Source organism: Globicephala melas, chromosome 4 (assembly GCF_963455315.2).
Source record: "Globicephala melas chromosome 4, mGloMel1.2, whole genome shotgun sequence".
Lineage (NCBI taxonomy): Eukaryota > Metazoa > Chordata > Mammalia > Artiodactyla > Delphinidae > Globicephala > Globicephala melas.
Genome location: NC_083317.1, coordinates 64,909,826 through 64,936,418, shown reverse-complemented (window position 1 = coordinate 64,936,418; position 26,593 = coordinate 64,909,826). Strand labels below are relative to the sequence as shown.

The 26,593-nt window shown below is 39.2% G+C and overlaps 1 protein-coding gene across 3 annotated transcripts in view; it reads left to right on the top strand.

Annotated features, from left to right (window-relative positions):
- The first annotated feature begins 16,725 nt into the window (after nucleotides 1–16,725).
- IGSF11 (immunoglobulin superfamily member 11) overlaps nucleotides 16,726–26,593 on the top strand; it is a 139,072-nt gene continuing 129,204 nt past the window's right edge. For 2 of the 3 annotated variants that reach the window (XM_060298102.1, XM_060298105.1), the window contains exon 1: nucleotides 16,728–17,112. In XM_060298102.1, coding sequence (XP_060154085.1) covers nucleotides 17,061–17,112 — 52 coding nt within the window. In that variant the 5' untranslated portion in view covers nucleotides 16,728–17,060. Of the gene's footprint in view, nucleotides 17,113–26,593 lie in introns of all 3 variants that reach the window. The other variant, XM_060298103.1, reaches the window with a different exon arrangement.

The following is a 26,593-nucleotide window of genomic DNA, read 5'->3' as shown; positions in this document are numbered from 1 at the left end:
CTGTAGCAGAGATTGCTAGCTGCCCATCCAACATCCATTCTTTCCTTTTTCCTTACTAAGGGAAGTCCAGTTTTCTTAGGGGCAACATTGTATTCAGGTTAACAAATACTACATTTTCCAGACTCCCTTTTGGACAAGTGATACAGTTTGGGTCAATGATGTACAAATGGAAGGTTAAGTTAGAACTTCTGGGACTACTTAAAAGTGAGTGATCGGGCTTCCCTGGTGGCGCAGTGGTTGAGAGTCCGCCTGCCGATGCAAGGGACAAGGGTTCGTGCCCCGGTCCGGGAAGATCCCACATGCCGCGGAGCGGCTTGGCCCGTGCACCATGGCCGCTGAACCTGAGCGTCCGGAGCCTGTGCTCCGCAACGGGAGAGGCCACAACAGTGAGAGGCCCACGTATTGCAAAAAAAAAAAAAAAAAAAAAAAAAGAAAATGAATTCTTACAAACATTTATGGTGAGATAAAACAAATCTTTCACAAATTCTTTTGTAAAATAGAAAAAAAGGAATACTTCCTTACTTTTTTTTTTTTTTTTTTTTTTTTGTGGTATGCGGGCCTCTCACTGCTGTGGCCTCTCCCGTTGCGGAGCACAGGCTCCGGACGCGCAGGCTCAGCGGCCATGGCTCACGGGCCCAGCCGCTCCGCGGCATGTGCGATCTTCCCGGACCGGGGCACGAACCCGTGTCCCCTGCATCGGCAGGCGGACTCCCAACCCCTGCGCCACCAGGGAAGCCCACTTCCTTACTTTTTATGAGATCAGCATAACCCTGACTTTAAAACGTGACAAGGAAATTGTAAGAAAATAAAATTACAGATCAATTTCTCTCATGAAAGTAGATTCAAAAATTCTTAATAAAGCATAAAAAATCCATTTATATGTAAAAAAGATAATACATCATGACTATTGGGATTTATTTCACAGACAAAATGGTAGTTAAGTATTCAAAAATCAATTAAGGTAATTTACACATGGCCAAGAAAAAAAAAGAGAAAATCCATGATCATTGCAACAAACAAAAAGAAAGCATTTGAGAAAATTTAAGACACATTAATGATTTTAAAAAATCTTGGTAAGCTTGGAATAAAATGGATTTTTCTTAATTTGATAAAACAGTAGATAAAAATCTACAGGAGACATCACAATAAACAATGAAATATTGAAATGTTTTTCCTCGGATATTGACTAGAGACAAGGAGGCCTGCTACCAGCAGGAGGTCTTAGGAAGTATAATAGGTAAGAAAAATAAGTAAATAAGAATTGAAAAGGAAGAAATAAACTTATCTTCAGATGATATGATTGTGTATGTAGACAATTCAAAAGAGTCTATAGATAAACTATTGGAGTCAGTAAATGAATTTAATGAGATTGTGAGAAACAAGTTAGATGCACAAGAGTTAATTTTTTCTAGACACTAGCAATAACCAAATAAAAAATGAAATTTGAAAAATGAAACCATTTACAACAGCATCAAAGAATATCACATACCTAGGAATAAACTTAACTAAAAATGGACGAGAAGCTACTAAATATTATTGGGAGAAATGAAAGAACCATAAATACATTGATTGATGTGACCTGTTCTTGGATTGGGAAACCTAAAATAGTAAAGATATTTTCCCTCAATTAATTTATAGTTTCAACACAATCCCAATCAAAATTCCAGGAGATTTCACTGTGGAAATTGAGGTGTGATTCTAAAATTCACAGGGAAATGTAAAGCACCAAGAGTAGCCAAGGCGCTCTTAAGAAAGAGAACAAAGCTGATATCAGATATCAAGACTATTATATACCTATAGTAATTAAGACAGTGTATTATTTTAGCTAGGATAGAGAAATTGATCAACAAGAACAGAATAGAGGCAGAAACCCCACGCATACTCGATTATCTCATTTATGCGGGCGACACTGTAGTTCAGTAAGGAGAGGATTTTTCTTACTTTGAGTAAATGGTACTGGATTAACTGGCTATCCCTACTTCACACCATACACAAATATCAAACCCATATGGATTGCAGATATAAATGTGAAAGGTAAAACAATGAAGCTTTTAGAAGAAAATGTAGGAGAACATCTTTCTGACATTGGTGTAGTCTTTCATCTGTGGTCATTTCATTCCAACTGCAGGGCCCTCTGGCACACCAGTTTTCTTGGCATCTCAGAGTGCCCTCCCTTCCCTTCCCTGAACCAAGAACATGAGAACCCTAACCTGTCCTTAGGCACCACCATAATGGAGTGCGTGCAGCTCTGTGAGGTCATCTTCTGGCCTAAGTGTCAAGACTTTGCCACAGCCATTGTTCTTCCACCATCCACTTACCTAGCTGCAGTAGTACCTCCCTGAACTGCTAACCACTACAGGGAAAGTGAGGACACTCCAACTTGGCTTCCTGGCCTTCTCTCTCTCTCTCTCTCCCTTGGTTCATCTTTGAAAAGTTTCCCTTACCTTTTTCCTAGGGTTGGAACCTCACTTATATAATATCCTCTGACCTGTCTTAAGGGTGACTTAACAGTGAAATCTTTTTGTTTGAATCCATCTGACTTATCTCTTGATACTTAAAAAAGGAGCTATTAGAATTAAAAACAAACAAAACTACAAACAATAATGACAAGAACAACAATAAAAGTAGGTAGAAATTTCCCCTATCTTGAAGCTTGGCTACAAGAAAGTAGCTCTGCCATAAACTCAAACAAGTAACTGTCATTCTCAAAGCAGAAGAATGACATTTTCTGCCCCTAGGGGCCTTTTCTGTCCTTCTCTGTGCACAACAAAACTTATGGCTTGACCTGGGAGAGGGGGGATTTCAGGAAAATATGATTTACAAAGGGGAATTAAAATGCATAGTTTTAATTGTTTCAAAATACCCCATTACACATTCTATTGCCTGTGCCACAAATTACCAATTTCCCCTTTGCCTGGTCAACCTTTCAATCTTTGTAAAGGAATCATATTTTTGGGGAAATTTCCCAGATCTCTTTAATTACATTAAATTCTGTTTCAATCCCACTTAACATCCAATTTCTCTCCTTCATATCACTGTCACATTTATTTGTAGGATTATGTGATGAATTTCTGCCCTTTCCACTTAAAATAGAGACAGAGCCTGGGAGACGGTATACTCTTAACAAATACTGTAGAACCAACCCTATTATAATATGCCCCATCAATAATGACAATTAGTATATAATGCAATTTACAATTCCTGTTCTGTGTTCAGCCCTTTTTTCACGTGGGGCGGGGGATGAAGGGAGTGGAAGCTAAAGTGTTTACTTTCTAAGGGAGGATTTGGTGGGGTGAGTGAGTTTAGAAGGTTAAATGGCAAGTACTTCTGTCTTAGGAAGCAGAGGGTGTGTCCCCATATGTTATGGCCCAGCATTCTTGCATCAAACTGATGAAACAAGTGCCAACTCACTGTTCCTGGAATCACCAAGGCTGCCGTGGGAAGTACCAATCGATACAGGACCAGAAACATTCCCAATAGCTGAGCTTTAGTTTGAGGTGCCACCAGGTGGCGCTAAACCACAGCTAGGACTGGAATAGACAGGGATCCAGCAACAGGACCTCTGGAATTCCTGGCCAGCTAGCCAATTTATTAACCCAGCTATTTTTTTAACCTCACAATACTGTGGCTGTGCATTTTACATGATAAAACTGTTTATCTTCCACTCAACAATCATACCTGGGTTTTTCTATACCTGTTAAATTGATGAGGGACTGCACGGAAGCTGTGAACTTTCAGTAATGGGGGAACGACAGGGTAGGATTGGTTGTGAGACAAAGGTATTTGTTAAAGCAATAATGCCTTGAAGTCTCTCATTTCAAAGATCCAGACACAGGTTTGCTCAGTTTATTCTATGGATATATCTTGATTCCAAACACTAAATGAATTCAAATATTTGCTTATGGCTGCAAAATACAATTAATAAAGGGTTTTTGGTGAAAATACCAAATCCACAAAATGGATATTTTATCCCCATGATGGCAGAGTTCCAAATAGAGTCAATAATCTACACTAATGATAATAATAAAGACAGCTAACATTACTTTCCAGGCTGATCATCTGCCAGGACGTGTAACAGGCATTTTCACATATATTACCTCATTGAATCCTTATAACAACCATGAAGCAGGAAATAAAATAATTTTTATAAAGGAGATAGTTGAGGCATAGAGGGTTAAGTGACTTTCCAAAGGTTATTAAAAAATAAAGCAGAGTTGAAACTGAGCAAACCTTTCATCATTTAGAACTTCAAATGCAAAAGCTACATTTTGTGTTTGCCTTATCTGATTCTAAATATCAAGAAAGACACATGATAGAAACCTGCCAAGACCTATAGGACAAGAAGAAATGTACTATTCCCAGAAATCTAATGTGCAATATGAAAAGATCTGGCTATTAAAAAGAAACTATAGTAGAATCTTAGTAAGAACTGTATAACAGATACATAAAATTTACTTAAGAGTAGGTCTCTTAACCTGGGTTCCCCTGAAAACTTGTGTCAAGTCAAAGGCTTATGTAGAGTTAGTTTATTTAAAAAGTAATTTCAGGGCTTCCCTGGCGGCGCAGTGGTTGAGAGTCCGCCTGCCGATGCAGGGGATGCGGGTTCGTGCCCCGGTCCGGGAAGATCCCACATGCTGCAGAGCGGCTGGGCCCGTGAGCCATGGCCGCTGAGCCTGCACGTCCGGAGCCTGTGCTCCACAATGGGAGAGGCCACAACAGTGAGAGGCCACGTACCGCAAAAAAAAAAAAAAAAGTAATTTCAGAGGGGAGGGTTAATTGATGGGGGAGTGAAAAGGGAAGACAGAAGAGCAGTCAAGGCTGTGTTCATTGTCAGTTGGTTACTGTTGATCACGCCAGGACCTTCTGAGGAGCTTGATGAACTAAGAACTGTCTACTTGGAGAATGCAAGGGAGAAGGATTATCCACTGGTGCCCATCCCACATTAGTCAAGAGTGGCCCTGTAAGTGCTGACATCCCTGTGCTACCAGGTTGCACAAGTCACTACCACCAGATTCCTGCTGGTGTCCCAGGCAGCTGTGTCAGAGAAGCTACTGAGCAGGGAGAGGTACTTGGTATAGGCCATCATGAAGCAAGTCACTGTCAGGTTATACAGTGAGAAGATGAGCTAAGCCTGCAGCAAAGGATGGAAGAAGAGGTAGGGCTGAGAAGGTCTGAAACAGTGTACAAGAAGGGTCTCATACTGTGGTACCCTTCCTTTAGGATTACAGAGTATTAATATGTGGATTTTGGTAATAATGAGTAGATACATATGGATTTTTCTAAAATGGTATTAAAGCTATAAACCAATTTATTGGAATTAAAATATCTTTTAGGGCATCTAACTTTTACCTCATTGTGTTACTATAGAAACATTAGTGTGGCTCACTGTTTTTTAATTTGAATTCCATTTTTATGGGTTATTTCTGATTTTATTTTTAATGGCACACAAAATCCAGGTATTATTTAGTCCTTCAAGCTCATTAAATATAATATTTTAGAATAATTTTTAAGGGGGATGGTATCCATTTAATTGTGTAAGTCTATATCTTTTAAGGAAGAATATTCATGAACAGATTCAGAAGATGGGCTAACATCTAAACCAACAATCAGTTAATACTAAAAAGTAGCCGAAGTATTATCAGTTTTGAATGTTAACCAGGTTGCTAATTCAAATAGAGATTTCAGGGTCTAGTGGAAAGAAAACTGGCCTTAGAGTCAGAAAGATTGGGATTTACTACATAAAGAGTTGAGTGATCTTGACCAAGCATTTCAAAGCTTCTCTGAATCTGAGTTTTCTTCAGTTGAAAACATGGAATAAAACCACATATCTCACAGGGGTTTTGTGAGGATTTATATGAGACTATGTACACTAAAACACATAGCATGGTGCCTGGCACATAGTAAGTATGCCATAAATATGGACTGAATTTAAATCTGAAATGTACACCAACTGGCTCTGATCCACACACTGATAGCAATGTGTGGATGTTACCAGACTAGAGGCCATCTTTTTGAAATTCCTGGTTCTTTTCATGGCTTGTTTCTTCATATCTTTTGAGTACTAGCCTAGAAAAATCTTCTCTGATGGCTCTCATCAAGTACGACCTTCCCCATTTGAAGTATGAGTTAATGAGTATCTCTAACCTCCTTCTAGAAAAGAAAGAACCTCAGAACTCTGTAATCCTAAAGACAGTGTTCTTTGTGGCAAGCAACAGAAATGGATGGTGATTAATTAAAGAAGAAAAAGTCTAGGATGTTGGGTAGCTCGTAGAAAAGATGGGGAGTCTAGAGGATCAGAAAACAAGCAGCAACCCAAGGAAGCTAGGTAGCCAAAATGACAGTGTAGGAACAATCCAGTGAGTTCTCCTGGCACCACCGCCGCTGCCAGCACCACGTACTGGATACCATACCTGGTTGCCCTGACTGCACTCTGGTTGCTAGGAGGCGGGGACGCACTTTTGGCTTCTGTAGTGGAGAGTATACTCTGCTTCCCATTGAGAATCAAACCTTGGGGAATTCTCTGAACACTGGAAGAGGGTCTTGATGCTTAGCAGTCAAAAAAATGTTTAGCAATCAAAAAATTCCCCAGAGTCCAGCCCTTCTGATATCCAACATCCACCAATACATTTTTCCTTATATTTATGCTTAAAAAATACATAATGCATGTATCTTTCTTACGACTGAAAAATCACTCAATTCTTCCATTTTAGAAGACAGCCCAAAGTCTAATATTAGTTACATTTTCCAGATTTAAGTCCAGTGGGCTGTTCTTCTGTCTTGATATTATTCAGTCTGTGGACTAACTGTAAAGTTACCTTTACATCCTAAATAATATAGCAGGGTAAAGGAAAAGGAAAGAAACAGAAAGCCAGTTAAACTTGTAAATATATAAATGACCCAGCAAGGAATGAGATTATAGAGGCTACAGACCTTATTTCTGAAACTGATTCTGAGGCCCTGAATCTATTTCAACCCTAAATCTTTGAGGAAACATTATTTTCATACACTCTTAGAAAGCACCTGACTTTCATTCCAGGCCTTGAGCCCAGAATTTAGGAATTTAAGCATGTTACCTTCTTTCTTGAAGCAGTCTAGTGCCATTAAAAGTAGTCACCTACCCCACAGTTCTTCATGCTGATTTTCTGTTCTCCAAGAGCGGAAACGAGATTTCTCAAAGCCTTGCTTTCGTGGACACTTAATGAAATGATCATATGATTTTTCTCCTTTCATCTCTTAATGTAGCGAATAGCATTATTTTTCAGATGTTAACCCGATCTTACATTCCTGAAATAAATCCAAGTGGTGTGATGCATTATCCTTTTCATTTTTCACTGGACTTGGTTTGCTAATATTCATTTGCATCTCTCTAGATGATGAAAATTGGCCCCTTTCCCTTTCTCCCATTATTTTTGCTGATATTTGGTATTCAATATAATACTAGCATCATAAAATGAGGAGTGTTTGCTATTTTTTCTGTATTCTCAGATAGTTTGCAAAAGACTGGAATTTTTAATTTCCTGAATATTTGGTAAAAATTGCTGTTAAAATTGTCTGGATCTGAAGTTTCATTTGTAGGAAGATTTTAAACTATTACTTTAATTACTTTATCCATATGAGACTATTCAGGTTTTCTGTTTATTTTCGAGCAAGTGTTGATAAGTTATATTTTTCTAGGAATTTGTTCATTTCTTCCAAGTTTTCAAATTTATTGGCACAAAATTGTTCATTATTCTCCTTATCTTTTTAGCAGCATCTATAGTGATGTCCCATCTTTTTTATTCTGATAGTATTTGAGAGCTCTCCCTCCCTCATTTTAATTTTTGATTAGTCTCATCATTTTAGTTAATTTAATTAAGCTTTTCAAGGTACCAACTTTTGGCTGTGTTTATCTTCTCTATTACATGTTCGTTTAATATTTTATTAATTTTACCTCTTTATTATCTTATTCCTTCTATTTTCTTTTTTTAATATGTGTAGCTCCCCTTCTATTTTTTATTTTATTTTTTGGCCATGCCACCTGGCTTGTGGGATCTTAATTCTCCGACCAGGGATAGAACCCGCACCCCCTGAATTGGAAGCATGCAGTTTTAACCACTGGACCGCCAGGGAAGTCCCCTGCTTCTATTTTCTTTGGACCTATTTTCTTTTCTTTGCCAAACTTCTTAAGCTATATCTTAATTAATTAGTGTTTAGGCTTTTATCTTTTTTAAAAAACTGAAGTATAGTTGATTTACAATATTGTGTTAGTTTCAGGTGTACAGCAAAATGATTCTGTTACATATATTATTTTTTCAGATTACTTTTTATTATAAGTTATTACAAGATATTGAATACTATTCCCTATGTTATATAGTAAATCCTTGTTGTTTATTTATTTTATATATGGTAGTGTGTATCTGTTAATTCCATACCCCCAAATTATACCCCTCCCTCCCTTTCCCTTTTGGTAACCCTAAGTTTGTTTTCTGTCTGTGAGTTTGTTTCTGTTCTGTAAATAGATTCATTTGTATTATTTTTTAGATTCCACATATAAGTGATATCATATAATATCAATATTTGTCTTTCTCTGTCCAACTTATTTTGCTTAGTATGATAATCTCTAGGTCCATGCATGTTGCTGCAAATGGCATTATGTCATTTTTTTTTAATGACTGAGTAATAGTCCATTGTGTATATATACCACTTCTTTATCCATTTACCTGTTGATGGGCACTTAGGTTGCTTCCATGTCTTGGCTATTGTAAATAGTGCTGCTATAAACACTGGGGTGCATGTATCTTTTTGATTTAGAGTTTTTGTCTTTTCTGAATATATGCCCAGGAGTGGGATTGCTGGATCATACGGTAGCTCTATTTTTAGTCTTTTTAGGAACCTCCATACTGTTCTCCATAGTGGCTGTACCAATTTACATTCCCACCAACAGTGTAGGAGGGTTCCCTTTTCTCTAGCGTTTATTATTTGTAGACTTTTTGACGATAGCCATTCTGACCTGTGTGTGGTGCATTATAGTTTTGCTTTGCATTTCTCTAATATTTAGTGATGTTGAGCATCTTTTCATGTGCCTGTTGGCCAACTGTATGTTTTCTTTGGAGAAATGTCTATTTAGGTCTTCTGCACATTTTTTGATTGGGATGTTTGTTTTTTGATATTGAGTTGTATGAGCTGTTTCTATATTTTGGAAATTAACCCCATGTTGGGCGCATCATTTGCAAATATTTTCTCCCAATCCATAGGCTGTTTTTTCATTTTTTAATGGTTTCCTTTGCTGTGCAAAGGCTTTTAAGTTTGATTAGGTCCCATTTGCTTATTTTTGCTTTTATATCTTTTGCCTTGGGAGACAGATCTAAGAAAATATTGCTACGATTTATTTCAGAATGTTTTTAGGCTTTCGTCTTTTTTAATGTAAACATTTAAGGCTCTAAGTTTCCTTCCAAGTATATATTCTAGTTGCATTTCACAGGCTTTGATATGAAATATTTTTATTATTGTTTTCTTCTAAATACTTTTAGCTTCCTTTATGATTTAATTTTAGGTTTTGAATTATTTAGTGGTGCCTTTCGTTGTTTTTTTTTTTTTTTTTTTTGGTACGCGGGCCTCTCACTGTTGTGGCCTCTCCTGTTGCGGAGCACAGGTGGGCCTCTCACTGTTGTGGCCTCTCCCGTTGCGGAGCACAGGCTCCGGATGCGCAGGCTCAGTGGCCATGGCTCACGGGCCTAGAGCTCCGCGGCATGTGGGATCTTCCCGGACCAGGGCACGAACCCGTGTCCCCTGCATCGGCAGGCGGACTCTGTACCACTGCGCCACCAGGGAAGCCCCTAGTGGTGCCTTTCTTAACACCCAAATGTGTGTGTGTATGTGTGTAAATTCATCTTGTTATTGATATCTAGCTTAATATAATTGTGGCCAGAGAGTGCATTCCAATTGGTTTCAATCCTGTGAAATTTTGCTTCAGTCACTGATTCATCTATTCAAAATGTTTATTCAGTGTCTACTATGTGCCAAGCACTGTTAAAGATACCAAGAATTCAGCAATGAATAAAACAGATCTAAATCCCTGTCTTCATTAGTTCTATTGGGTGATGCAGACAATAAACAAACATGATTATTAAGTAAAATATAGTGTATTAGTGATGGAGTGCTAAGAAAAAATACAATAGGGACGGGACTTCCCTGGTGGCGCATTGGTTAAGAATCTGCCTGCCAATGCAGGGGACGTGGGTTCGAGCCCTGGTCCGGGAAGATCCCACATGCTGCGGAGCAACTAAGCTCATGCGCCACAACTACTGAGCCTGCGCCCTAGAGCCCGAGAGCCACAACTACTGAAGCCCACGTGCCATAACTACTGAAGCTCGCATGCCTAGAGCCCGTGCTCTGCAACAAGAGAAGCCACCTCAATGAGTAGCCCGTGCACTGCAACCAAGAGCAGCCCCCGTTTGCTGCAACTAGAGAAAGCCTGCGTGCAGCAACGAAGACCCAACGCAGCCAAATAAATCAATCAATAAAAAAAAATACAATAGGGAAAGGTATTTTAAAATGTGTTTAAACTTTTTATTTTATATAGAAGGGTCAGCTAAGGCCTAACTTTAGGTGACATGTAAGACTTAAAGGAAGTGAAAGGGGAGCTATGCAAAAACCTAGAGAAGGAACAATTTCAGTGGCCCTGAGGTAAACACGTTCCTGCTTATTCAGGGAACATGGAGGAGATCATTGTAGTGAGAGCAGAATGAGCGAGGGGAAAACAGAAGCAGCGATCAGAGAGAAAATGGGGGACTAGATCATGTAGGGCCTTGTGGTAAACAGAATAACGCCCCCTCCCCCACCAAAGATGCCCACCTCCTAATCCCTAGAACCCGTGGATATGTTACCTTACATGGCAAAGGGGAATTATGGTTGCAGATGGGGTTAAGGTCATTCTTCAACTGACTTGGAGATGAGGAGATTATCCTGGATTATCCAAGCAGGCCCACTGTAATCACAAGGGTCCTTCAGTGTGGAAGGAGGCAGGAGAGAGAGTCAGAGAGATGACAGTGGGAGAAGGTCTACGCTGATGGCTCTGAAGATGGAGGAAGGGGGCTGTGAGCCAAGGAAAATAGGTGGGCTCTAGAAGCTAAGAAGGAAAGGAACACAGCCCCGTCGCCCTCTTGAGATGAGATGATTACCTAATGACACTTTGGACTTTTGACCTCAGAGCTATAAGATAATAAATCTGTTTCATTTTATGCCATTACGTTTGTAGTGACTTGTTACAGCAGCAATCGGAATCTAATACAAGCCCTTTAGTTTATAGCAAGGACTTCACTCTGAGATGGGAAGCCATTGTAAGGACCTGGGCTGAGGAGTGACCTGATCTGACCTAATAGGATCATTCTGGATGCTGTGTTGAGAATAGAACAGACAAGAAGGATTCCTTCCTTCTAGATTTTAGCTTGACTTTTCCATATTTTGTTGAGAGCTCATCAATTCATTTAAGATTGAAAAAATAATTTCACAATTTTTGTAAGTCAAGGTCTCTCATCTATTTTGTTGTCAGAAATGAAAGTCTGATGTATACTTTAAACTTCTATGAAAAGCTCATCAAATTTGAAAAAAATAAGATAATTGATTGCCAATACCCCAATATATAGAATCAAGTAACAGAGTTTGAAGCAGATTAATTTAGATTAGTGAAAACTGGTAAAGAGACTTTGAAGAATACTTTAAAATTATTTTCCTTATAATAAAGAGAATACAAAAAAAATTCAGGTGACATGAAATGCTTCTTATGCAGTTGCCCTTTTCAAGTCCTAAAAAACATAGGGGTGCCATTTTACATTTGCCATTAGAATAAATTCAAAAGCACTTAGTTACACTGGGCCCTGCTCAGAGAATAACCTTGCCTAAAAATAAATGTGTTCATAATGACATGGTTTCAAGGAAAAGAGCTAACTTCTCCCCAAATGAATGAAGATGTGAAACTCCACTTCAGCAATATTCACAACGGTGACAGGGACTGGGCTATGGTGAAGGGGATGGAGATGCCGTTTACCTTTGCGTAAATCTTGTCTAGCAAGAGTTACCAGAGGAATAGGCAGAAACAGATTAAGAAAGACTAAGCTGTCGATATATCTAGGTTACAAATTGATCGAAAATTTGAGAAGGATGTTTTAAAATATTAAATGATCTATTTATGTCTTAACATACAATAAACACTTACTAGTTTGCTTGTTGCTTTACTCTAATGATTCCACTATTATCTTTTCTACTCCTCTATTATTATTTTAGAGACCTTATTGCCTCTGCACAAAGGGGAAGAGGGAAGAATTCCTCTCAAGTTCTACTTTTAAAAGGATCAGGCTCATAAAAAAAAACAAACAAAATAATGCCATTTGCAGCAACATGGATTGATCTAGATATTCTCATACTGAGTGAAGTAAGTCAGAGAAAGACAAATATCATATGATATTGCTTATATGTGGTATCTAAAAAAAGGGTACAAATATTTACATATTAAAGAATTAAATATTTATTTCTTATTTACAAAACAGAAATAGAATCACAGATGTAGAAACAAACTTATGGTTATCAGAGGGGAAAGTGGTGGGGGGGATAAATTGGGATATTGGAACTGACATATACACACCACTATATATAAAATAGATAAGGACCTACTGTATAGCACAAGGAACTCTTCTCAGTACTCTGTAATGGTCTATATGGGAAAAAAATTTTAAAAAGAGTGGATATATGTATATGTATAACTGATTCACTTTACTATATAGCAGAAACTAACACAACATTGTAAATCATCTATACTCCAGTAAAATTTTTATTTTAAATCAAAAAGAAAAAGGACCAGGCTCTGCTCTAGACTATATATGGTTCTAAGCAGCGGGGTTAAAATAGTTACAGAATGAGTTACTGGCTCAAACAAGGATCAAAAAGATATTTTCTAACTTTACGAATGATGTTTTTATAAAACATTCCATAGACAAACATTCTCAAAAACATAAATTAACCTTTAATTATATACACGAATGGAGAGGGATAGGTGGTATTAATAATTTAAAATAGCTAATTAAAATAATTTATATTTAGCTTTGGAAAGCCTTATGATTCCATCCACAGTTTTTCTTTCCTAATTATGTTTCTCCTGAGCTAATCATAAATTTAATTTTCCATTCTTGAACGCAGAGTAACTGATTGTGGAAAGAGATGGGTCCAGCATTTTGATGGGTGGAGGAGAGAAGCTGGTCTAGGACTAAAATTTGAATTTGGATAATTCCTATTTAAATATTGAGAAGTTGACTGTATTGTCAGGTCATCAGTGTTTTTGATCCAAAATTATTATTCACTATAACAGAGTCCCTTGTCCCAGTCCTTCCCCGCTCCATTTCTTCCTTGGTCAGGTAAGACAACTATAGCCTCCTCAGAGGTGAGAGTGGGGCTCGTCTCATTCAAATTATCCAGCTACGGGCTTCCCTGGTGGTGCAGTGGTTGAGAATCTGCCTGCTAATGCAGTGGACACAGGTTCGAGCCCTGGTCTGGGAAGATCTCACATGCCGTGGAGCAAGTTAGGCATGCGCCACAACTACTAAGCCTGCACTTCTGGAGCCTGTGCTCCGCAACAAGAGAGGCCGTGATAGTGAGAGGCCCATGCACCGCGATGAAGAGTGGCCCCCGCTTGCCACAACTAGAGAAAGCCCTCGCACAGAAACGAAGACCCAACACAGCAAAAGTAAATAAATTAATTAATAAACTCCTACCGCCAACATCTTCTAAAAAAAAATATATTTTACAGCTACTCATGTGCTGGTGGGATGTGGTGGTGGTGGGATGCTGATGGGGTGGAGGTGGGATTAATGTTGGGGAGGCAATTGCAGTGTTCCCCACAGATAGCTTTAAGACACTATGGTGGACATAAATTTCTTTAGATGTTGGTCTATAAAGAGATAAAAGAAAGACTTTGTGGTGTGGTTGAAAAAATTGTTGGGTTGGTTCCAGTTCTGCCCATGGGTGTTTGCAATCCCTGAGATGTTCATTGATCTTTTTGAGACTCAGTGTCTTAGTGAGTGAGGAGGGGGTAATACTATTTGCCTTACTTACCCCCTAGGGTTGCTGTGAAGATCAAATCAGACAATATATGTGAAAGCACTTTGACATTTATAAAGTATTATACAAATGAAAGATGTTGTCTGTTGCTTTAGCACTCAGAATAATTGAGATTTAAAGAAAGCCTACTGTGGTCATAAGGCAGATTAGGATAAAAGAGTTGGTAAAACTCATTACTAATAAAAATTATACTCAGAGTACATGCCTGAGGTATTAGCTCTGTGAATTAAATAGCACAGTTTTTCTTTGTTTCCTGTGAGAGCTTCCTTTTGGGTGCCTCTGTGTACAGCGCTTGGAGTTTCCAGTACTCCGATCTGCTTCCTTTGAGTCAGCCATCTACCATCTGCCCGCATGCTTCTGGGCAGCCAGATTGCCTCCTGAAAACTGATCATCCCCAGTCTCCCTTCAGAAGCCACACTTCTTTTTCAATTAGAAGGACTGCTCCACCAAACTGTGAGCACTCTGTCCTCTTAATAACTCACTAGCTCCTGTCCAGCAAGGCAGAAGTACACTATGGTGACAAAGAGGCAGGACAGCTCTCTTTCTCTGCTAATTCATAACATTGTAGATATATCCCAAGTGTAATTGGAAGCTATTTAAGGGTGAGGATCATACACTGATGTTTTATGTTTAACCTTCAACCCAGTGCCTTACACAGTGTAGATACTCAGTAAATATTTGCTGAATTGATTTGCTAAGAAGTATATCAGGTAACTTGCTTTATGAAGGCTTTTAAGCCTAGATTATTAGGTTATTTATTTAATTATAGAACCAATATTCTATCTATTTAAATCTGGAATTATAGTGAAGCAAAGTCCTGCTTGGAGTAACACCTTGCTTTTCTCCTTATATTACTTGCTTTTATACCCTGCTTGTGGCTGGGTTAGAAAGCAGGAATATGTACAAGACAAAGGAAAGAACTGAATTGGTTGGAGAAAAAGAATATTTAGTCCTTACTCTGGAATTTAAAAGAATGAGAATGATCCCAGTGATGAAATACTTGAAATATTAAACTTTTGTTAATATCAAAAATTCTATACTGTCATATCACTCTTTTCTTGCCATTAGAGATCTGGTAAGGGATTCTAGCAAATTGGAAGTAGTCAGCAAAGTTGAAGCATTTAAATTCATAATCAAACTATCTTTTCAGGGTATTGTTGTTAAAGGTGGTTGATGTTTCTTAATGTGGTTTCTTTTTTAACTTCAAATTATAACAGCAACATTTTCAAAAACGAAAAAGTGCATCCATAATTCCATCATCCTGATACTAATTTAATTTTTACCTATGTCTCCCAATCTTTGTCCAAATGTATAGATGTTTTATATATTTGTCTTTCTCCCGTGCGTGCCATTTTCATTTCTGAGTTGCCCTGGGAGGATTGTATCTGCCAGATGGGGGCTCAGAATTTCTGAATGGCTCCAAGAATTCTAATCTATGCTGCTGTAGAAATTGACCAGAATGGTCTGACATTACCGGGGGAGATATGTCCTCAAATCTAGAAGGACTGGGTGGGAGGCTGAAGTAGAATGGGACTATGGGCTTTAAGAAAGGGAGCAGGGGGCTTCCCTGGTGGTGCAGTGGTTGAGAGTCCGCCTGCCGATGCAGCGGACACGGGTTCGTGCCCCGGTCCGGGAGGATCCAACATGCCGCGGAGCGGCTGGGCCCGTGAGCCATGGCCGCTGAGCCTGCGCGTCCGGAGCCTGTGCTCCGCAACGGGAGAGGCCACGGCAGTGAGAGGCCCGTGTACCGCAAAAAAAAAAAAAAGAAAGGGAGCAGCAACCTCATTGGAAAAGGAATGAAGATTAGGTTTTATAAGGAAAGATGTAGGTAGGTATTTAAGTAAAATAATTTCAGACGCCATGAAGGTCTCTCTTCCCATCCAACCAAAACAAGCAAGAAACAAAAAATAGAAACCCAACCAAAGTAATCAATCACCACAATAAAAGCATCTCTAGTTAACATTAAAATAAAAGCATTACTAGTTAACAAATACTTGAAATTAGTTTAAGAAAGGGATAAGGTTTAAAAGAAAAAATTTTAAATATTGTAAGTTGTTGTAAGTTTTACTAAAGGGGCAAGAGAGGGTGGTCTTTGATAGGAATTGGGAGTTAGGGGCATGCTACAGCCCCTACGCTCTTTTCAAGGAAGAAACGGTAGTCCGAAAAATAAAAGGTATAGGACAAACCTCATCGATTCTCAATTTTGCTAGAGTCAGGTTCTTCTGGGTTACTTAGGGTCCAGAAGAAAGGATTGAGAGAAAGTGAAACGGCCAAATAGAAATCATCTGAAAACTGCGATAGAAAAGAATCTTGCCTGTTCGGACGCAAGCTGTGGTGAACTGCCTTGTGGAGATCTCTGGCGCTCAGGACTGTCACCGCCGGTCTGGGGAGTGGTTCAGGGCAGGGGAGGGCCCTGGCTGCGGACGAGGAGGATGCCCGCCTTCGGTTCCCAGCGCTCGTGGAGGTGTGCTGGGAGCGGGCGGCCCCGCGCACAGGTGGCCAGGGCCGCGCCAGCTGCGCGCCGCGCTCGCTCAGCTGGTGGGCCGCTAGGCGTCGCGCTGGAGCCGCGGTTGCCGGGGAGACCAAGCGGGGCGAGTGGGCGGCGCGGAGCCGAGCCGCAGCCGGGCTGCCGCCCAAGTAGTCGGGCGAGAGTTGCGGGGAGTGGATCCCCGGGCGGCGCGAGGGGCCGGCGGGTCCTGGGGCAGCGCGAGGTGGCCGTGGAGCCGCGGGGCAAGGCCGGCGAGCCCGGGACGCACCTGGTCGCAGCTCAGCCTCCGCGGAGCCGGAGGGCGCGGGTGCCGCACTTGCCTCGTTTGCGGCTCCCACCGTCCCAGCCCCGCCGGGCGGACTGCGGCCGGGCGGCGGGTCTGGGAGGTCCGGGCTGCCCCGAGAGCTCAGAGAGCCCGGCCCGCTCCTCCGCTGCCGCGACGAGGAGCCGGGCGGGCGGCGGGCGCGCTCCCCGCGGCCCCGGAATGACTTGTCGGGGCTCCCCTCTGGCGCCTTTGCTGCTCCTCTCTCTGCACGGTGAGTAGCCCTCCCCTCCCCTCCCCTCCCGGTGGGGCCTGGCGGGGCCGGTGGGCCGGGGGAGGCTTTCCGCGACGCAGACAGCTTTCTCGCCAGGGCCGGTCTTCGGAGCCCAACTTTCTCGGGGGCCATATTCGTTGCTGTCGGCCGAGGCTCCCGCGCCCACGCGGCGGCTGCTGCCCAGCCGGCGCCCCCTGCCTCGGTCCGCGGCCCCCGCACTGCTCAGGTGTTCCGATCCAGAGGTAACTACGCTCGCCACCCGGTTACCGCCGGTCCTGAACACGGCTCTGACTCCGATCCCGCTCTTTGCCCCTTTTAGACAACGAACTCCCTTACTTACTGGGTCCAGGGAGAAACGGGATTTAGAATCGTTTCCGTTGTCAGGTGGCTGCAGGAAAACTGGAGATGCTTTTTAAATAATTTGGAAAACTTTGAATTGTAGCTTTCCCCAAATCTTTAACGAGCATATGTAGGTTATGACGGAAAATGTGATCTTTATTTTAAAAAATAACAACGGTGTGCTACACTAGATTAGAAAACAAGAATTTATTATTATTTTTTTATAGTCTAGTTTCTTCCCCAAGGGATTTAAATCGACTTACAAAAATACATAGAACATAGCAACATAAGAACAAAAGAAATAAACATATGTTTAATTTTCTTATTAACTGTCTTTAAAAAAATCTAAGTTTAATTTTCTAATTTCTACTTAATCTTTCTTATATTTTATTTTCTATGAATAGTCGTCATATTTAGATCCTGATTTTCATTTTATACACTGCCCTTTCTTTTTGTGTGTCCTGTCCTATGGAATCAAGTTTTCTGTTCCATTTAATTGATTGTTGAGATTTACTGAGATTGATTCTGAAGGCTTTTATTTAAAAAACAGGTTAACTGATTTATGGAGTATTGTGGTTAATACAGTTTCTTTCTGGAGATATCAGTATGTTTCCCATAATTTTAGTTGCACTGATAGTGTACCCATAGATCTTGAAGTAACCTAATTTTAGCCGACTTAAATTGTACAAATTCAATTTAAGGGGTCCATAGGAGTAATAGAAGGAAATAATCAAAATTACAGATAACTTCTCTGGACTTCATTAGGTATATATTTAGTGATGATGTGTAGATAATAAAGTGACATCAGTATGTGCATTATGTAAACTTGTGCTTCTAAATTAATTTTGTCTGGTTACTGCTTTGAGAGGGCCAACATTTTTCTCTGTCCTTCCTTTAGGTATGAAATAAGATAGAGTAAATGGGCTTTTAAATAATCTCTCGGACATAACTGAAATTATTATAAATATTACTATAAGAACAACTGAAATTTTTGGTAAAAAATTGGGTTGTTAACCTTTGTATATTAAAATAAATGCCACCCTCTTCTTGTAAATAGCATTTGTGTACGGTTTGTTTTTGAATTGTTAGGCAATACTTTTAAAGAGTTGATGAAATTTGCAGAATCAGCCTTACAAGGTCATCTGATGTGTTTCTTTTCCTTCAGCAGAACTATTCCTAAACCATACTAGGATGTTTTTAAAGACTTCCAAGGACATTTCAGCCTTCGTGGTAATCTATTCTGTAGAGGCACTTTTCACCCTCAAAAAAAGTGTTCATTTGTTCAGCAAGTGTTTACTGAGCTCCCACTCTGGGCACTTGGGTGTCTGGTGGGGCAGGATGGTGGTGGAAGACAAAGATGCACGAGAGTTTGTCCACAGCCTGTAAGGAGCTCGCAGTTTTAAAACAAACTGTAAGCATGCACAAGTGATTTATGATACAAGGAGTATATGATGAGTGCCATTTTTTGTTCGTGATATCAAGGGAGACTTCGTGGAAAAGTTTCCTTTTGATCTGGACTTTGAATGAGTAGAATTTGAATTGGCTGAGATGAGAGTGTTTGGCTTTCCTAGCCAAAGGAACAGCCTGGCTGTAGGATATGAAGTGGAAAGTGCAGGGGCATATTCTGGAAAGGCCAGGCTTGTAGCTGCTGGAGCAGGAGATGTATATGCGAGGCAGAAAGGGCTAAAAAGGTAGTAAAAGGATGGTAGAGAACGTTGAATACTGAGTTTGGACTTTATTCAGTGGGCCATGGGTAGGCCACTGATACTGTTTCCATAAGATGGGGAGGGGATGAGGATGAACAGCTGTTGAGTGCCCAGCATAACAGTTTCCAGCAGGGTACCATGTCCTGACTGTGTTAAGTTCTTGAACCAGTCAATGGTAAAGTTGGAGTGAATGAACTAAGGCCCATTCCTGGGACTTGCAATGTGGAATGAGGGGAAGAGTGGATATCGGGTGGAACAAAGTTGGGTCCATTATGAAGGGAGAAAAGGGAAATGGATGCTAGATAAAAAACCATTATAGTAGTGGCCAGTACAATGGGAGAATGCACCAAAGGTAGAAATAGGCTCTTACATTTTTGAGAGAAAATGGTTGTCAAGAAATTTCTGTTTTTATTTCTGTTTAAATCTCTGTGGAGTAACTTCAAAGGGAATTTGAATTGAAAAGTTGACTTCTGTATAGTTCTACCAGTGGGTTAGATATATCTAATGCATTTCTTGTATTACTTCTGATTCCTTGAAATAGCAGGTAACCTTCCAGAATCTGAGAAAAATATATAAAGATGACATAAAATGAAAAGAATTATGAGCTCCGATTGTTAGCATTATGAAGAATTTATTGTAAACTCCCATTTCTTACATCTAACTTGAATTATGGAACTGCTTTGGAAGGAGTCACTTCTTATAAAAATTTGTAGTTTGACCTACATGAAAGGTGACAGCCACTGGATGAAAATTTTAGAGAAATTAAGTTCAGTATTCAACATGGACTACTCAGGAAGCAATTTAAATATTAAATCACCAAGCGCTTTAAAAATGTTATGCTTAGAACTGTTGTCAGACCCAAGGTAATGATGCAGTGGGTAAAGACTTCTCCCCACAGTAACAGTATGTGGCACATTTTCACATGTGTTTTCATACTTCGATAGTGGAAGCATTTATATTGAAAATTCTCATTTGAATCTTTATACTTAAGCCATGTGATTTAGTGTCAAACAAGGTGATGTGCTGGTACACAAGATTCTCTAGTTGCTCTGAGTTATACAGAACACTGGTGTGGGATTGAAAGTTGGGAAAATTGTGGCGTTCCCCTAATTTCTCATCTAGAACTGGACTATTTAGAATAGGGATTCTGAATCTATTGTTATCTACACCAGTGGTACCAGTTTACATGTTAGGCAGTTTGAGGCAGGATTGCTGACTTTCTAGTAGTCTGATGACCTCAAGTGAACCCTGTCCCCTCAATTTCTTCCTCCTTTGTTTGATGAGGACTCCCTGGCACTTACACATCTAAACCCTGTGTTTTGAGGGCAGCCTTAGACCATCTGGAGGCTCTGAAATCCTCCCTTGATCGTACTTTGAGAGAAGCTAGTTTAAGAGACGCTGTCTGTTCTTGGGTGATATTCAAAACGCCATCTGATTTGAGCTGATTTTGGTCTTAAAAATGGAAAGTTAATTAGTTTACTTATTAAGCTGATCTTACTAAACTGGAAGGATTTCTTCCTGTTAAACTTTGGGTAATTGATTTCCTCTGTACCTGGTTTCCTACCATGTAAGAAAGAGACTGTAGTGGTAGTTTGCCTCTGTGATGGTTTTAAAATTTCAGAAATGTGAAGTCAGTCAGTGTTTCCTAATTTTACAGATGATAGGCTCAGTCATTGATCTGATACCAGTTCATCATTACCATTATTGGGTACTACATAGGTGCTATATGGTGTGGCTCTGCCTCACTCGTGTTATAGGAAGGTCACATTTTCATAAATATCATTAATTTTTTATTTTTATAGAACAGTATTAAACCAATGCAATTTGCCAATGTGAACAAGAAGTCTGTTCAATAAAAAATTCTTAGAAGTTGTCTACTTACTGGTTTCTCTTCAGTTATCATTTTCATCTTGGGACAGGTAACAAACTGACAAGGTTAGATGCACACTTTTATTTAGAAAAGCATTGTGGGTAAAGAAGTTGAGATTCCAGAAGCGCTGAGTTCAGGAAATTCTTGTACCACAGAACGTTTTTTGGAAGAATCTTCAGAGAATTAGGTTAGCATTAATGGCTAATAACAATAGTGGATCAGGATTTAGGGTTGGGATAGATGGTTAAAGTATAATAGGTTTGTGGGATTGGAAATTCAATATTGTTTTTTCATGGAGGGTCACAACTATGTAATAACACAATTTGACATTGTGAATGTCACTCTAATGTAATGGGCCTGCTTCTGGGCCATTCTTAAAAGACTCATTAATCCAAATTTTTTTAAAAAATGAAAAGAAATTTAAAATTCCATCAAAGTCTGTTGAAGATCACACCAGTGGAAACTTAAGAAATGTTCAGATTTAGAGTTTGAGCTTTATCCACCTTTGCCCAAAGTCTCCCTGTTCGCAGCAGTAGCTCATGTAAAATCTGTTCTCTCACTCCTGTTTTCTCATTAATGTTGATTCTTTTCTCTCCTCATCCTCCCCTTCCGTTTTGGAGAATGTTATGTTCTTTTAGTAGCATCAGATTCTTCCTAGGTAAATAAATCTAGCCAGTCATAGCTCCTTTCATTTATTCAGCTCTACCTATTCCAGGATTGACATTAAAAAAAACAAACCCTGCAGCCAACCAGACAGAACCAGAAATCCCCTTAGAAGCTAGAATTGGTGGGGGTGTATGAGAGTGTGGACATAGTTCTATGCTAACAGTTTTCCCTTGTTCCATGAGGTTAATTTTATGATATAATTATGGGTGTGTATATATATATGTATGTATGTGTGTACATTTTCCCTAAAAGACAGTACCATGCCTGGCACAGAATAAATGCTCAGTAGATAATTGTGACTGAATGAGTGAGTGGTTACAAAAGCAGGCGGTACTCCCATGTGCTTGGAGTACCTGAAAAGAATGCTTTCTTTTTCTTTTAAAGGAAAAGAGAATTTCATTAAAATTTTCCTTAAGGATTTGGTTTGGCTATCAGCTTTAACTAATCTTTAAACTTTGCTGTATGTTTTGTGGAATAGAGGTGCTAGAGTTCTATTTTCATAGTCTTTTCAAATTCTATGATTTTAGAAGTTTATTTAGAAGTGCTGTATTCACATATCTTTTAAAATTGATTCTTAGCTTATCTTTAATCCTAAAACTTTGAAGTTGTCCAATTTGAGACAGTTTTTTCTTAAGGAATTTCTGAAGGTTTTGCTCCACGTAGTGAAGAATGATGTTAGACTTTTAGGAATCCATTTAGAACCTCGAAGTTTCCCATTTATGTCACTGGTATTCTTCGTCCTGAGGGCCTGTGTGTTAGAACTAGTCTCCCAAGAATGGAGATAATTAATTAAAATTACTCCTCATGTGGTCTAAGCCCTCTCTCCCCCTCCCCACATCATGTGTATAAAGTACTAGAGAAGCTTTTTTAGAAAAAGGAGCATTAACTCAGTCAGCCTCATGTGGGAGGCGTTATAACCTCCTCCTGGTGGAGATTGCTAGTTGTCTTCCCTGCCCATTCCCTTTCCGTCCTTTGAAGGCTATGTATTTCCAGCCATAGTTTCTTCCAGCTGTGATTCATTCCTTTATGGACCATGCTCTCAGTCTGCAGTGATGTTTTATAGCTCTCGAAATGTCCAAAGTCTTCTACTAATCATAACTGCATCCTCAACAGTGTGCTTGCAAGATGCCTTAAGTATCATCATCATTTATTTCTACTTTTTTTAACATCTTTATTGGGGTATAATTGCTTTACAATGGTGTATTAGTTTCTGCTTTACAACAAAGTGAATCAGCTATACATATACATATATCCCCATATCTTCTCCCTCTTACATCTCCCTCCCACCCTCCCTATCCCACCCCTCTAGGTGGTCACAAAGCACCGAGCTGATCTCCCTGTGCTATGCGGCTGCTTCCCACTAGCTATCTATTTTACATTTGGTAGTGTATATATGTCCATGCCACTCTCTCACTTCGTCCCAGCTTACCCTTCCCTCTCACCGTGTCCTCAAGTCCATTCTCTACATCTTGTGTCTTTACTCCTGTCCTGCCCCTAGGTTCTTCAGAACCATTTTTTTTTTTTTTAGATTCCATATATGTGTGTTAGCATACAGTATTTGTTTTTCTCTTTCTGACTTACTTCACTCTGTATGACAGACTCTAGGTCCACTCACCTCACTAAAAATAACTCAACTTCGTTTCTTTTTATGGCTGAGTAATATTCCATTGTATATATGTGCCACGTGTTCTTTATCCATTCATCTGTCGGTGGACACTTAGGTTGCTTCCATGTCCTGGCTATTGTAAATAGTGCTGCAATGAACATTGTGGTACATGACTCTTTTTGAATGATGGTTTTCTCAGGGTATATGCCCAGTAGTGGGATTGCTGGGTCGTATGGTAGTTCTATTTTTGGTTTTTTAAGGAACCTCCATACTGTTCTCCATAGTGGCTGTATCAATTTACATTCCCACCAACAGTACAAGAGGGTTTCCTTTTTCTCCACACCCTCTTCAGCATTTATTGTTTGTAGATTTTTGGATGATGGCCATTCTGACTGGTGTGAGGTGATAACCTCATTGTAGTTTTGATTTGCATTTCTCTAATGATTAGTGATGTTGAGCATCCTTTCATGTGTTTGTTGGCAATCATATATCTTCTTTGGAGAAATGTCTATTTAGGTCTTCTACCCATTTTTGGATTGGGTTGTTTGTTTTCTTGATATTGAGCTGCATGAGTTGCTTGTAAATTTTGGAGATTAATCCTTTGTCAGTTGCTTCATTTGCAAATATTTTCTCCCATTCTGAGAGTTGTCTTTTTGTCTTGTTTATATTTTCCTTTGCTGTGCAAAAGCTTTGAAGTTTCATTAGGTCCCATTTGTTTATTTTTGTTTTTATTTCCATTTCTCTAGGAGATGGGTCAAAAAGGATCTTGCTGTGATTTATGTCATAGAGTGTTCTGCCTATGTTTTCCCCTAAGAGTTGGATCGTGTCTGGCCTTACATTTAGGTCTTTAATCCGTTTTGAGTTTATTTTTGTGTATGGTGTTAGGGAGTGTTCCAATGTCATTCTTTTACATGTAGCTGTCCAGTTTTCCCAGCACCACTTATTGAAGAGGCTTTCTTTTCTCCATTGTATATTCTTGCCTCCTTTATCAAAAATAAGATTACCATATGTGTGTGCGTTTTCCTCTGGGCTTTCTATCCTGTTCCATTGATCCATGTTTCTGTTTTTGTGCCAGTACCATACTGTCTTGATTACTGTAGCTTTGTATTATAGTCTGAAGTCAAGTCCAGGAGGCTGATCCTGCAGCTCCATTTTTCTTTCTCAAGATTGCTTTGGCTATTCGGGGTCTTTCGCATCATCATTTAAGTATCATCAATTTTAAGTATCATTATACTAATCTTTGTTTCTTTGGACCATGCCCATCACTATCAGTTATACAACTTTTAACAGCCCCCGTTGGTCAAGTTCATTTGCCAGAACACAAAATACATGGCAAAAAGAGAGGCTGAAGTGTAGTGAACATCGCTTGTTGCAGAACATATTCAAATCAGGCTAACATTTTATGCTTTCATTGGTTGAGAAAGTTTGTAGTACATTTCACTTACGCGTACTGCCCATGTATAAGTACAGATTGCTATACTTGCATTTGTTGGCCAAGACTTAAGGCAGTAAGAAAAACACATGAAAAATGTGTTAACAGTACACTGCAAAGATTCTCAAACTTTTTGGTGTTAAAGATTATTGGGACCTTAATGATTATAGAGGACCAGAAGAGCTTTTGTTTATGTGGGTTTGTCTATCAATATTTACCATATTGGAAACTAAAAATGAGAAAATTTAAAAATATGTATTAATCAATTTAAAAACAACAGTAATATATCCATTATATGTTGACATAGTATATTTCTATGACAAGTAAGAATTCTTCCAAAACCAAAAAATATGAGCAAGAAGAGTGGCATTGTTTTACATTTTTGGAAAACTCTTAAATGTCTGGCTCATTAGAAGACAGCTGGATTCTCCTATCTGCTTCTGTATTCAGTTTATTATGAAGTGTTGTCTTCGTTTGGTTGAACTATATGAAGAATATCTAGCCTCACACAACTATGTATTTGGAAAAGGAAGGAGTATTTTGATAGCATTTTTAGATAATTTTGGTTATTCTTCTTTGATATTCTACCAAAACACTTTAAGTGGTAGTAACTTAAAGACTGGTTGCAATGAAGAATCAGAAACCATATCAATAAACATTTCTTACTCCATTATATTAAAGTCCACTTTAATAAATATTAAATATTGTACTTTAAATGGATCTTTTACTCATGTGTGATTTTTTTGTAACATTATTCATTGATTATTCAGTTGAATAATTATTCGGTTGAATAATAATATTTGGAAAATATTGGTTCACTTATGCAGACCTTACAAATGTTGACATGTATTACATTTTATAAAATGTAAAAAAATAATCACATGTTAATATCACCATTGATCTCACCAGAACAGCCTTTAAGTATTGGGAAGCCATTAAGCTCACAATGGCAGATTCAAGCTTTCCAAATTTTACTATTTACTCAAATTTTATCTTTGGCAACAAACAGTTATCAGTTATTTCCCTTGAAGTGAGAGTCTTACTTTGTTCAATTTTGAGAAAATGTCATCCAGGTACCTAAGTCTGGATGATTAGTCTGTCAGTTGTTCTTTCAAGTACAAGCCCTGATCCGTGGAAAAAGCGAATAGTTGAGTTAGCCTTGAGCTCCAGCAGCTGCCCCAGCGCTTCTCCTTGGGACACCATTTGGCTCTGGTAGCCACATATGAGATTCATGTTTCATTCTGCCCATTCGGTCACACAGAATATTAGAAAAGGTCAAGATGTAATGAAACTGCTGTTGTTGCTTCACAAAGACATTTTTTTAAAACTGGTTTTCCTTTCTTAACTGTGAGTGCGTGATGGTGATGACTACAATAACTTCTCCCACGGTTTCGTGACAGTGGCTTGACTTGTGCCAAGGCACCAGCAGTTTTACCCACCACTGCTTCTGCACCATCCGTGCAAATGTTAACTCAGGCAAAGAGGCAGATAACACTTTACCATTATTAAGAAAAAAGCTTTTACCTCATGGACTTTCTGTCAGGATCTGGGAGACCCCCGTGGGTCTGTGGACTAGACTTGAAATGCTGGTGTACTGTGATGGGATGTTAGTTTCTTTTTTTAAAAAAGTGTTTTAGAGACAAATAGCCACACAATTATTCTATGTTATGGGGGATGGCATTAAATGGAGAATGCATGCATTAAAAAAAAAATAAACATTTAAAATTCTTTATTTTTGTATGATAATTTTTTAAATTATAAAAGTAACATATCCTAAAAATTCAGACAATGCAGAAGTGTTTAAGAATTGACTCAAACCCACCTCCACCCACCGAATTCTCTGCTTTTACTGTGCATTGTTC